The sequence below is a fragment of the Spermophilus citellus genome, assembly GCF_964194105.1.
Source record: "Spermophilus citellus genome assembly, chromosome: 2".
Lineage (NCBI taxonomy): Eukaryota > Metazoa > Chordata > Mammalia > Rodentia > Sciuridae > Spermophilus > Spermophilus citellus.
Window position 1 is genome coordinate 244639940 of NC_138183.1, and position 14893 is coordinate 244654832.

The 14893-nt window shown below is 40.3% G+C and overlaps 1 protein-coding gene across 1 annotated transcript; it reads left to right on the forward strand.

Annotated features, from left to right (window-relative positions):
* Positions 1-6703: 6703 nt before the first annotated feature.
* OR5A1 (olfactory receptor family 5 subfamily A member 1) lies at positions 6704-7660 on the forward strand (the record flags this gene model as incomplete). The annotated part of the gene is made up of 1 exon (XM_081279467.1): positions 6704-7660. The coding sequence occupies one exon, from the start codon at positions 6704-6706 to the stop codon at positions 7658-7660; it is 957 nt and encodes a 318-aa protein (XP_081135593.1).
* Between the last annotated feature and the right edge of the window lie 7233 nt (positions 7661-14893).

Consider the following 14893-nt stretch of genomic DNA (forward strand, 5'->3'; position numbering starts at 1 on the left):
TTAAAAGACCTAAGTTCAGTATTCTCAGTTTAATAAATGAGTGAACCAAATCTTTTTCTTCTTCCTTTTCATCCCCAAGCATGTACATTAATGACTTGCCTTCTGTTGAATTATGAACTGATATTATTTTTTATTTGTATGTGGCCCTCTGTAGAAAAAAGTCTTATATCTTTATATTTCATCATGCCATATCAGAATAAGTTTTTTAAGAAGAAAAGGCCCCATGCCTAATATCTTTCTCCTGGAGGAAGATGGTAGGTTTCTTTTCTTGTCTTTTTTTTTAAGTGCACATTAACTACACAAAATAATGGGCTTCATAATGGGATATCTGTACATGAATGTCACATACTTGGATCATATCTACACTCAATTGTCCTCCCTTACCCTACTCTCTCCCTCTCCCTCTCTCTGAATCCCTTCCTCTTATCGAATCATCTCCCTTCAAGATAGTAGGTTTCTGTGAAAAGAAATTAGATTTATAAATTGAGAGATATTATTGACCATATCAACAAAATTATATGCAATTGAGTTCCAAAATAAATATGAGTGCTATATATTCATATGCAGATTTTGGCGTCAAACTGTGATTAACTAACATATCTGACAGAGGAAATGTCTAAGCAAAATAAAGAGAGGCTGCAGGGTTATTTTTTTTTTAGATGGACACAATACCTTTATTTTATTTATTTATATGTGGAGCTGAGGATTGAACCCAGTGCCTCATGCATGCTAGGCAAGCCCTCTACCACTGAGTGACAACTCCAGCTCTGTAGGGTTATTTTTAACCAAGCTGAGATAATGGAACCAAGAAATGGACTCAATGTCTTATTAGTTGTAGAAGTTTGAACAACTTATTTAGTTTCTCTGAATTTCTGTTTTCTTCTCTGCAAGGGGGGATTTTGGAGAATGTCATGAGTTAACACAAAAAAAAAGCATGAAGTACAATGCTTAGCACACAGTAGGAGCTCGGTAAACTCCCATCAACTAAGCATATTTCAGGTTAAGCAGGTTCTAGGCAAAAACAAAAGAGGATTAGTAAATATATACTTATGTATGGGCAATCTTGCTTCTTCAGCAGAGTAAGTGTTCATCCTGTTTTTATATTCCATGTGCTCCTGGGCTTGGTGATGTACTACCAGAAGATATCTTGATTAGCCTTAGGGGATTGGAGGACCTGGCCAAAGAGACCAAGTTTAATAAGCATTGTCTTTGGAGCATTTTATGAGTTTATGTTATAGACAGCCCCAGAGAGCAATTAACCACAAAGCTGTGAAGTTTGGGAAATAAATTTCTTCCTCTTTTGTAAAGATCCTCCAGGGCAAATGCAATAAAACATCTCCAAGGAGAGAGGGGAAAAATTCCTCTTCAACATTCACCAGCTACCCCAGTTTTGAAACAACTTTTCCAAAACAAACCCCAAACAGAAGTATTAGCCCCCTCCTTTCTTTGCATATCTTTGCCCTCTGTTACTCTATCCACAAACATGCTTTCTATGCACCACGATGTTTTGATTCTTGACAAACCATCCCCAAGTTCCCTCTTCAAACTTACTCCCTCCTTGGGAATTGGAAGCAGCAGCTGAAGTCTGATTAAACTCTCCAAAGCAGGACAACTCGAGACAGGTGTCAGCTAAGAGCAAGCAGAACAGGAGAAAGAAGGTAAGTGTAGTCTTTCATCTTCTATTTGTATTCTTTATGCCCAGATTAATGTCACTTATAGAGCACCCCAGATCTACAAATCCAAGCAGTACTTTGGCTTATAATTTTTCTCCTGGTACCTCTCAATTCTCTCTGCTTTTCCTCACATTTAAACTAATCTGTTTGAGGGGGGTACTACTATTTTAGGAATAGACTTTATTTTTTAGAGCAGTTTTAGGTTCCCAGCAAAGCTGAATAGAAGGTAGAGATTTCCCATATACCTCATTCATTTCTTCCCTATTATTATCCCTCCCTCTAAGCTTTGGCAATCACTGATATTTTTAATGTTTTCATAGTTTTGTGATAGTAGGAGCAAATGTGACTCCATTTTGTTTTATGACTTCATCCTGTAAAACAACCATGCCAAGTAGAAGAGTCATGACTGGGGCAAGATGTTCTCTTCCTTTTGCTATAGAAACCTTTAAGAACACGGAACTACCTAATGGGGTATTGTTTCATTAACTAGGGTAACGGGGCTCTGTTTCTGTAACTGGGCTAACTGTGATTGGTTAGGCTTCCCTCCATTTGACTGCACTGTCCCGCTTCTGTAACCTGGCTTGCTTGCATTGACTAGACGCCCGAACATCCCTTTTGCAGTTTTCAGGCTTATAAGGAGTGCCCTTGCAATTGTTCGGGGCTGATCAGGGGAACAGCTTTATGTTCTGGTCAGCTGCCACCAGTGTGCTTCAATAAAGGCTTGATTCGATTATACGTGAGTGGTCTGGAAGTCAGTTTATGAAACCTTGGGACAAAGCTTTAATTATAACAGTCTCGCAGTTTTCAGAATGTCATAAATTTGGAATTACATATCACATCATATTTTCATATAGGTCTCTTTCACTTAGCAAGGTCCCTTCATATTTTTTCATAGTTAGATAATTATTTTCTTTTTAAGTGTCACTTTTCAAAATGTCTAATCTATATGTTTTTGTTTTCAAGGGTTCCCAAAAATCATTTGTGTTCTTAAGGACAATTTGGAAAAATTGAATTTATGGACTATTCTTGCAAAGCCTTAAAAAACTCATGCTATTTTTATTTTTATTTTTCTCACATTTGAGCTTTCTTTGATTCAATGCAATATTGAAATTCAGAATAAGATAAAGAAATTCATTGTGTAATTAAATTCTCTTCTCTATCTCAGGTAATTCTGAGATAATTCTCAAATAATTCAGTTAATGGTGGAATAGTTTTCCTATTAATTAATATGTGCATATAAGCTGAACACCATTCTATATCATGTCTTTACAGGCAAGGTGACTAAGAGAGCAAAAAGAAACACATTTTCTTCAACTGGCAATTAGTTGATTAATCAATATTCAGTAGCATTTTTAAAAGTTCAGAAAATCATGAGTTGAATCACTAATTTTATTAATGCACAAGTTGTTCATTAGAAATTCTATGAAAAACAGGGCTGGGTTTGTAACTCAGGCAAAGCGCTTGCCTCACATATGTGAGGCACTGGGTTCAAGATTCAATCCTCAGCACCACATAAAAACAAACAAAATATTGTGTTCATCTATAATGAAAAAAAGAAATTTTGTGGTAAACAAATTGGCATGCTAACATGAAACAAATTATGAAAACAATCTTTCCAAAACCAAGTTTCCTCCAAACAGAAAAATGTTCTCATCACAATAATCTGAGAAAGATTGCAGAGTTAACATTTAAGAGTCTGATTCTATAATCACAGCTCAATTTTGATTCTGCTTTACTGCTTCTTTGATAGGCTTCTGAAATCTATTTGAGCTCTTGCCATTAGAAAGAGGATTAAGAGGCAATGAAATTTCAGAAGGAACTTCTATGCCCTTGAACACAGCCTTGATTATTAAGAAGTAGTCTGAAAATTAATTTGGAAGGGCTACAATCCAGACTGAGGTCATACAGGAGATTTTCTAAACACTGCGGAAATCCCTAATCTCTTAAACCCTCCTTCTCTTTTCTGTTGGATGCTTTGAATTTGACCATCTGAGTCTTAATTCCTGGATTAAAGCCTTGGCCCCTTTTGAACAGTCTCCCCACATTGAGAGACTCCTTCTGTTTCATCAGTCATGTGTACATTTAGATGAAAGAAAGCCCTGCAAGAGCAAGCCCTTGAGGGACCCAGGAACCTGCAGAGTAGAGGAGGATGCATGATGAGAGAAGGGTGGAGCCCAGATCAGGACAGACAGGGAAATCACAGAACACTGCCAACTCCACAATTTGACCGAGGTTGGCCTTGTCATTAATCCATGTCATCCTCCGTTGCCCGCTTGATCTAAATTTAAACCAGGCAAATTTGATTATAAAGCTCAACGCCTTCTTGCAGATATTGATGGAACTGACTCTAAATGAACTCTATCAGTCTCCATCAATTACTGAGTATCTTCTATGGGCAAGATGCTGTGCTAGAGGCTTAATTTCACTGTATTCTTAAATTTTCACATTATTTGCAAAAGATGCAGTTCCGGCATCTGGGAATCCAGTGAGGTCACTGTGTCTCTCAGACTCTGCCTCTTCAATTGTGTAAAATTGGTTGATTTGCCTAAATCATGGGATTTGTCTTAGTTCATTTAATGTTGCTAAAACAGAATACCTGAGATCCAAATAATGTGTAACAAAAATAGGTTTACAAAATTCAGTTCACAGTTCCCGAGGCTTTAAATCCAAGATTGGGCACCTACATCTGGCAAGGGCCTCATGCTACTTCATAAAGTGGAGGGGAAAGTGCAATGTGCCAGCCTGCACGGAAGGGAAGGGACAAAGGAGAGAGGTACTTTATAACAACCCACTTTTGCCGGAAGCAATCCAGTCCTGTGAGAACTAATTCAGTCTCCCAAGAAGGATATGAGTCCTCTTAAAAGTCCCACCTACCAGTTGAGCTATTGTAAATTGTACTGCTATAAACATTGATGTGGCTGTGTCTCTATAGTATGCTGTTTTTAAGTCCTTTGGGTATAGTTACATTATAAGCAGCACAATTCCCAATAGCTAAACTGTGGAACCAACCTAGATGCCCCTCAATAGATGAATGGATAAAGAAATGTGGCTTATATACATAATGGAATATTACTCAGCAATAAAAGAGAATAAAATCATAGCATTGGCAGATAAATGGATGGAGTTAGAGAAGATAATGCTAAGTGAAGTTAGCCAATCCCAATAAACCAAATGCTGAATGTTTTCTTTGATATAAGGAAGCTGGTTCATAGTGGGGTAGGGAGCAGAAGCATGGGAGTAATAGATGAATTCTAGATAGGGCAGAAGGGTTTGAGGGGAAGGGAGGGGGCATGGGGTTATTAATGATGGTGGAATATGATGATCATTATTATCCAAAGTACATGTATAAAGACACGAATTGGTGTGAATATACTGTGTATACAACCAGAGATGTGAAAAATTGTGCTCTCTATGTGTAATAAGTATTGTAATGCATTCCGTTGTCATATATAAATAAAAATTTTTTTTTAAAAAAAGTCCCACCTACCAACAGTGCTGCATTGGCCACCAAATTGTAACAAATTTTGGTGAAGGAAAAAACACATTCAAACCATGACAAAACTTTAGGGAGTTCAGACTCAAACCAAACTGAGCCTCCCTGAGGTTACTTGCAAGAGGGAAGAGAATTTCCTTTCTCTCTTAAGGCAAGTAATGCCTCCACATGAACAGGATTCAGCAACATAAAGTTTTCCATTTCCTTCCATTCCCTTCAGATTCACGCGCCTGTAATCTAATCCCACTGACTTGAAAGCTGATGGGGCAGGAGGATTACCAGTTCAAGGCCAGCCAGGGCAACATGCTGAGGCCTTCAGGAACTTCAGACCCTGGCTCAAAAAAAAAAAAAAAATACTGGGAATGTAGCTCTGTAGCCAATTACCCCTGGGTTTAATTCCCAATACAAAAAAAAAAAAAAATCCTGGCACCCTTTAAAACAGATTCAATTGATCCACTAATTCCCTAAATCATTAAATTCCTCAAGCATACTCCAAACGCTCCTTAAAATCCTGTGGAGTGCATCAGTGAGTTCTTATTTCCATAAGATAAGCACACTTCCACCTCCAACATCTGGAGGAAGTATTTCCAAAATAAGGGTCAGTTCTCTAAATAATTCTTTAAGGAGTAATTACTGCCAAAACAAATAATCACAGTCCCAATTTTATTAAACCAACATTTTATCTCAACACCCAAGAGCATTTTACACACTCTCCTAAATAATCTCACACTCTGTTTAGTAGACACTGTTATTGCTCTTTTACAAGTTGAGAAATGGAAGCTCAGGAAAGCTGAATGAGCTGCTAACATCCCAGTGTTGACTGGTGGTAGACAGCTCCAGGTGTTCTGGGTGAGCTACTATGTGCCAGGCATTCTACATATGTTGCCTTATTCAGTTCTTAAAACAAATCTGTGAAGCAATTACTAACATCCAGTTTAAAGGGGAAAAAATGAAGCAAGAGATGTTAGGTATTGATCTGGGACTGTAACTCAGTGGTAGAGCACTTGCCTAACATGCATGAGGCCCTGGGTTCAATCCTCAGTACTGCAAATAAATAAGTGAACTTTTAAATAAATGGATGTAGGTATCTCGTTCAAAGGGACACAAATAGTGAATGTCAAAGGAAGGAGTTTATTCTACAGAGTCTGAACTCAAAGTCTAAAATCACATGGCTACACAATAGTTAATTCCCAAATATTTAAATGACTGCAATTCAGTTATTTAAATATTCAGAGAAAGAGAATCTTTGTGTAAGTCTGTAGTTCTCTGCCCTCTCTCTCACACATTTGTGCTTGTTTTTTTTTTTGTTTGTTTGTATGTTTATTTGTTTTGTTGTATATTAATTTTTAGTTGTAGGTGGTGGACACAATATCTTTATTTCATTTTTATGTGGTGCTAAGGATTGAACCCAGTGTCTCACGAATGCTAGGCGAGCACTCTATCACTGAGCCACAAGCCCAGCCCAGTGCTTGTTTTTTGACACCACTTGTGATGTGGATTATCCCCAGCCCAGGTCCGCATCTTGCCCTTGTGGTCCATGGGAAGCATGTTGGTAACCCAGGCCTGGAACAGCTCATCTGTGACCATGTTCATCCTTCTGGGATTCACAGACCATCCAGAACTCCAAGACTTCCTCTACGTGACTTTCCTGAGCATCTATCTCGTGACCCTGGCCTGGAACCTGGCCCTCATCTTTCTGATCAGAGGTGATGCTCATCTGCACACACCCATGTACTTCTTCCTCAGCAACCTGTCCTTCATTGACATCTGCTACTCTTCCACTGTGGTTCCCAAGATGCTCACTGACTTCTTCCAGGAGCAAAAGCCCATATCGTTCCTGGGTTGTGCCGCTCAGTTTTTCTTCTTCGTTGGCATGGGTCTAACCGAGTGCTTCCTTCTGACAGCTATGGCGTATGACCGGTATGCAGCCATCTCCAGCCCCCTTCTCTACACCACCATCATGTCCCAGGGCCTCTGTGCACGCATGGTGGTCGGGGCATATATGGGCGGCTTCCTGAGCTCCCTGATCCAGGCCTGCTCCATATTTCGGCTCCACTTCTGTGGACCAAATGTCATCAACCACTTCTTCTGTGACCTCCCACCAATCCTGGCACTCTCTTGCTCCAACACCTTCCTCACTCAGGTGGTAAATTTCCTCGTGGTGGTGGCAGTTGGAGGAACGTCGTTTCTCATCCTCTTGGTCTCCTACAGCTATATAGTATCTGCTGTCTTGAAGATCCGCTCGGTGGAAGGCCGGTGGAAAGCCTTCAACACGTGTGCCTCGCACCTGATAGTGGTCACGCTGTTGTTCGGGACAGCCCTGTTCATGTACCTGCGACCCAGTTCCAGCTACTCCCTTGGCAGGGACAAGGTGGTGTCTGTGTTTTACTCCCTGGTGATCCCCATGCTGAACCCCCTCATTTACAGTCTGAGGAACAGAGAGATCAAGGACGCCCTGTGGAAGGTGATGGGGAGGAAGAAAGTATTCTCTTAGGTCCCGAATGGAAACATATTTCCCCCCACACTGGAGACTTACAGTATCCGTGGTATCACCTCCACCTGGGCCTTAGGCAAGGGAGACATTCCTATGCTCTTATTTGACAATGGAGGCTCCCCCCACCAGATGCCTCTCATTGTTCTTTCTGGTCAGTTGCCTATAGATGCCACTATTTGTAGCCAAAGATAAAAATGAATTTCTTCAGAAAAAAAATAATAATAATAATAACAGAATAGACTAATGTTATAAAAATCACAACTAGGCTTTATCAGACACTTGATATATACCAAGCAGAAAAACCATTAATCAAATATCCATGGCAATGCTACAATACCCATTGCACTATTTTATGTCACAAAATGAGGAAACAAGGTGTCAACAGGAAAACTGACTTGCTCAACATCATTCAGGGGACACGACTCTGATCCAGTCCAGGTCTTCCTGACTCCAGAGACCACACTCTGTCCAAATGCTGCAGCACTCCACATTCAACAGATAGCAGCCCTAAATGTGTACTAGGGTATAATTCTTGTTACTAGCATTTGGTAAAACTTGAAAAGATCCACTCTGTCTAGCTGAGGCAAAACTCGATGTCTATTCCATTAAACGGAATCTCCCTGCTGGATTCCCTTAATGGCAACTGAATAGTCTGCTAAGCAGATGCTGAAGGACAGTACCCTTTGCTGTGATTTCTCTTTATCTCAGCTCTGCAAGGGCCTGGCAAATTTGAGTCTGGTGATATCACACCAGTATTTGTCTCTTTTCAATCTTGGTCACCTAATTAACAGGTATCTCCTTGATTTTAACCCTACTGATCCTTCAGTGGCTTGGCACTGAGAAAAGACTCCATTTCCCCGTCAGTGTCTGTTTTGATGACCACACTCCAAACTCCCTCTTACTCTCTTCTGTCTGAACCCATGGCTCCAATATAATCCCTGTTTCTTTACCTGAATGGATTAACACTTTCAGCCCCACATAGGACACTACTTATTCACCTTCATCTCAGGAAGGCCCATCTCAGCCCTCACCTCCAGAGGATTACTCCTTCATGGTGGATTTGTCCAACACAGCTCTCTCTCCTGGTAAATCCTCCTGTCGATCCTTTGTAGCTCTACTGCTCCCAACACACTCACTTTTCCATGAGAGTACATCTAGTGGATATGCAGAGATGTTATTTGACTTATTGTTCATATAAAAAAATCAATTATTTCTGGAAGAGCATAAACTATGCATGAAGAGAGAGAACTCTGTCTCAGGTGTTCTGAAAATTTAGAATAAGATCTACAGATCATATAGTCATCCTGTAGTATCCATGAGGAATTGTTCCAGGACCAAAAACACCCCAATACAGATGTTTAAGTCCATTACATAAAATGGCATAGTATATGACTATAACTTATACTCACCTCTCATATACTTTAAATGACTCCTAGACTATTTATAATACCTAATATAATGTAAGTGCCATGTAAATAATTGTTATACTGTATTGTCTAGGGAATAATGACAAGAAAAAAGTCTGAACATGTTCAGTAAAGATGCAATTCTTTCTGAATATTTCAATTCCATGATTGGTTAAGTGCAAAGATGTGGAACCAATGGATAGCAAGGGACAACTGTCTGTGTGTGTGTGTGAGTGTGGGTGTGTGCACACAGAGAGGAGCATTAACATTTGAGTGCTTACTGTGTTTCAAGCCCTATTCTAAATACTTTTACATACATTAACCCTTTGATTCCCCAAATACACAGCCAGTGAGTAAAATATGACTTCAGATTCAAACAATATGACTCCATGACAAAAATTCTTCAACACTTTGTTACCTTGCCTTCCAATGAGCCCTTGGTTAGGTTGATGGTGAATGTTTTCTGGTGGCAGCCAAATATACCATCCAAGGAAAATACAAGAGAAACTCACCTCCTGGTTCCTCCTCTCCAATTACAGTCCTTCACCCCTCCGTCTTTCCATGGCCACCTTCCCTAGTGCAGGCCCATGTGCAGTGGCCATAGTTAGTGCTGGCTTGTAGTTTGGGACTTGTAGTTAGGATTAGAACTAAAGAACAACTGCTATTAGAGTGGTATATGAGACTGCAAAGAATGAAGTCCATAATGAGTCTGTGGATTGAGATAATTGCTTACAGAAATTTAAGTGATTTTATCCCAAACTTACAGGTGTTTTAACATCAGAGGGGAAATTTAAGAAAGAATACAGGAAGGGGGCTGAGGATATAGCTCAGTTGGTAGAGTGCTTGACTCACATGCATAAAGCCCTGGGTTCAATCCTCAGTACCACCAAAAAAAAAAGAATATAAGAAGAGAAGGTTCTCTGATATTCACTTCCACTTGGTTTTGAATTATTTCGTTGGTTTATTCAGGCATCATTAGGAAGTACTTTGGAGTCAGAGCAGCATAAGTTCACACCCGGCCCCTTTGTTCCCTAGTCATGCAGAATTAGGAGCTCATCATGTCTAACAGGGATAAAATCAGAGTGTTAATCATAATGCTCAAAAATTATTATCACCATGTCAGCACATAAGCACTCAAAAAATGGTAGCTAATAAAAATGGAGGTGAAGGTAGAGGAAGCAGCAGTGGTAGTAACAGCAGCAATTCAATCAACAGCTATTTTAAGCACCTGATACATATCAGACAGTGCAAGAAGGAAGGAGATGCGGACAAGAGAGTGTCTGACCTGCAACATTTCACAATCTTGGCAGGTGAGGGCTTCAGGTTAAATTTTCAGCACAGTTTTAAAATACGCCACCCAGTGTGTTCCAACCTCTGTTTCCTTCTTTTTGTGTAGATTTACTATGGGTTTTCTTTGGGTCCTATGGGTTTTCTTTCTGAAGTTTTCTTGCCTCCATCTGTCAGCAATGGGCAAATGGTACAGGAGAGACCTTGGGGAAGTAGAACCCAAACGTTCTTAAAATTTAAGACTCAGATGTTTGGATCCTTAGAGAGTAATAGTTTATTTTTGGTAGCCTTAATCATTTAGCAGTCAAATCTTGAAAGCATCATGAGGAAGTCAGAGTAAAAAGGAAGTCTTTAAATTACAAGATCAAATCTTTGTGAAATCTTCTCTTCTTTGAACTAAATCTCCCCATGTCCTTGCATATTTTTTCAGTTTTCTTTTGATTGACATATAATATGTATTCATATGTATGAGGCACATTGTGATGTTTTGATTCATGTATACATTGGGTAGTGAGAACTCAGGAAAATTAACATAGCTATCACCTTAAACTTTTATCCTTTCTTTGTAGTGAATGCATTCAAATTCCTCTCTTCTAATTATTTTGAGGTCTTTGATGTATTATTGCTAATTACATTTACCCTGCTGTGACACAGAGCACCAGAGCTTGCTCCTCCTAGCTACCCATTGATGGGTTCCCCCTTCCCTATTCCTTCCTTCTCCTCAGTCTCTCAAGTTCTAAGTGCTTTTAAATTACACTTACCTAGAATATGTCTTTGCATTTTTTTAACATCTCTTCTCAGTGCACCTATTTATTAAAGGTTGACTAGTGTCACATCATTCCTTAGACTTGGCTGTCATACCTTACACTCATACCTGCCAAACCCCCACATCACTTCCCTGCTCAGTCCCCAACCATTAGAAGAAGGAAGAGGAGGAGAAGAATGAGAAGGAGAAGGAGGAGGAGGAAGAGGAGGAGGAGGAGGAGGAGGAGGAGGAGGAATCACACACTCTGAAGTGAGTCAAGAATGTGTCCTTGAACTGACACATGAATATCTTAGGTACCAAAAGAATCTATTTGGGGGTGGGGTTTTTTTGGGGGGGTACCAGTATTGAACCCAGGGGTGCTTAAACTCTGAACCACATCCCCAGCCCTTTCCTATGCTTCATTTTGAGACAGGGTCTCACTGAGTCGCTTAGGGTCTTGCTAAATTGCTGAGGCTGGCTTTGAAATTGTGATCCTCCTGCCTCAGCCTCCCAAACTGCTAGTATTACAGGCATGTGCCACCGCACCTGGCCAAAGACCCTCTTTATAATAGTATCTTTCCATACTCACCAAACACTAGAAGGAACCAAGATGTCCTTCAATGGGTGAATGGCTAAACAGTGTTCCATATGTACAATTCAATGTTATTCAAGGAAAGGAGCTATCAAGTAAAAAAAAAAAAAAGGAAACTTAAGTGTATATTGCTAAATGAAAACAACCAGTCTGCCAAGGCTACCCACTGCACAGTTCTGGCTGTATGACATCCTGGAAACTATGGAGATAATGGAAAGATCGGGGCTTGCAGGGGTTGGGATAGAGAGGGCAGAATTTGGCCCTTTTCTTCTTTCAGTCATCTGTCCCTATGTTCCTCCGGCTTGTCTTTCCTGCCCCCACCTCACAGAACAGCACTCTCCCTCCTCCCGATGTCTTGGAAACACACATTTATAAATGATATTAGCACTGAGGTGACATGGATACCTTCCATTCCTGGGATATATTCAGGTAGCAGCAGGAAGTGACTATGGAGGCAAAAATGAATAATGTAGGAAAGTCTTAAATAGGTGCAGTTTAAATAGATACCTTGTGTCTCTGTTCTTATTTTACTTCAGAGAAGCAGTGGCAGGAGGAAGAGAGGAGCTTTAGAAAATGCAAGAAATCACCAGTGTGCCTGAGACCATGCACATCCACCTGGGTTCACTGAGGTCCACTAGGGCTATCAGTGAGAGGTGACTCCTGCCTTCTGAGGATTTGGTCTAGTGGAGAGGACAAACACATTAAAAAACATATATCATCTGAAATGAGGTCTCTGGAATGTAAGGGGACTCATAGTTCTCTTCTTGTACTCTAACAAGTTTCGGAATAGCCTGAGACAAGCAAATGAAAATCAAAATATCAGCTTAGTTATTGATAATGTGCCGCAGTCTTGGCTGGGCACAAGATCACGAGCCACTCACACCTTGTCGATTCAAACAGCAATTCTTTATTCCCGAACTCACACCGGCCTCTACACACACGTTCTGGGGAAATCCAAGTTCTGCCACACAATTCACGTCCCAAATACTTTCTCAATTCCACGAGAACTCAACGGGAACTCAGGCAGCAGGATACGCCCTATTCCCAGCAGCAATAACCTTAAACCTGGAACTTCCCTAAACCCAGATTGTCTTAAACCGGGAACGCCCTAAACCCAAATTATCCTAAACCGGGATACTTCCTAAAACCTGCAGGATACACCCTAAACCTGGATCCACCCTCGTCCTTGAGCAGGGTCACCTTTCTCAAACACACATGCAATGTCACAGCGAATTTCCAAGGCAAGTCCATTTAACATGGGGTACGCTGGCAAGGAAATTTCGATGCGTCATTCCTATTTGGCAATGGCCCTCAACAATAATGTTCTATTGAAAGACACAAATTTGATTTGGCCTAATGGCTACCCTATAATTCTGTACCCCAAGTTAGTCAGGCTAACCCAGTAGGAGCAGTCCTGCATTGCTGGGTTTATTAGGTAACTGAGAGTAAAAATTTGACATGCTTTTGAAAGAGAGGCAGATCCCAAAGAAATGGAAGAAAGATCAGGGGACCCAGCTACCTCGCCTGATTTTTTTTCCCCAAGCTCAGCCATCCTCTGAGCCTTGCCTGCCTTCCTAGAAGAGGCTGAGTGGAGGAGGGAGCACAGAACAGGGGTACCACTTCAGCCTAAGCTACTCCTCTGAGAGCAGAAGGGCATGGGATTACACATGGGTGCTGAGTTTGGGATTCCTCCAGCCTCATCCACCAAGGTCTGCACTGATATCTCACCCATGACCCCACCCAGAGGCCTCCGGGCCAGGGGTCCAATCTAGTGGAACCCAGTTTGCCATAGTCTCAGTTCAGGCTTCTGAATAATGAAGATGGTCATATTCAAACTTGGATCTTTTCAGGATTATTATGAGCCCCAAAAAACAGAATGGATTCTTTAAAATCTCCCAGAAAAAAAAATTAAAAACCTATAAATGTTAGGTATTCTTATTATCAAATAACATTTCCCCAAGGAAGCATTCTCAGGTGCCCAGGACTGTGCTAAACCCCTGTGTTCTCCCCATTCTCATGACACCCCAGTTACGATTACACATGACATAACCCCTGTTTCTCCACCAGACGACAAACTCCACAAGGGAGACCATATTTGTTTATTTGATACACTGAAAACACTAAAGAAATGTTTTGATTGATGATTATAATTGATCCTTTTGAAGGAAATCAATTATGTGATCCAATTGTGACCATTGTCACATTTGTCCTATGGAATTGACTTAAATATTGTTGCTAAAATTGGCTGTAATGGGTATGAATGATATGAGGACTTTGCATGAAGTTCATTGTTGAGGTACCCTAGGGGAGCAGCCTTTGAGGATTCCTAAGGCTTCCTGTACAGTTTCATCACATCCTCATTAGATGTCTTATCATAATGGGTGTGTGTGTGTGAGAGAGAGAAAGAGAGAGAGAGAGAGAGAGAGAGAGAGCACATGTATGTGTTGCTTAGTAACTTTTTAATAACTCCCATTGCATCTGCAAATTTTGCCATTAAAAATTGCATTTCCTACAAATATCCATCCTAATTCCCTGTGATGACACTATATTAGACTCCTAATTCCATGTCTGTGGGAACATTAAGCTGGGCCTGTGTTCAGTGAAGATGGAGGACCTGGCAAGCTCATCCTTCTAATGCACAAGTAGGTGAGGGCATCCTGAAGACGGTCTGTAGGCAACTTCAGCACACATCAAAAATTATGATCTTGATCGTTGTTTGGCTTTCAGTTCCTGAAATGTAAAATAGCCATGGGCAATTCTTTAAATGTATCCAATTTCAACTAACAGCTTTAGGATGATTACGTTCTTCTGCCTCTTATGTAAAATATTGGGCTTCTTAAGACATGTTTAAATTAAAAGGTAATTGTTATATTAAAACTTATCCCATAAATATTTACTAAGTACCTATGATGTATAGGCAAATAACTGACATGGGACCTTTCTGAAACAGAAATTGAAAGTGTGCTGGTATCAAGGAGAGAAACACAAGTATATAACAATGATAACATTATGATGATATTAATAGCCTATATTTATATAATGCTTTGAAGTCTACAATGGTGCTCATATGCATTAAAGCATTTAGGTGATTTACACAACACCAATGAATAGTAGATGTAGCACGAGGTTGAAAATGGGGTAAAGCAAAGCAAACCCTTGTTGGGATCTACTGCAAATCAGACACCGACACCCATTCATTCAAC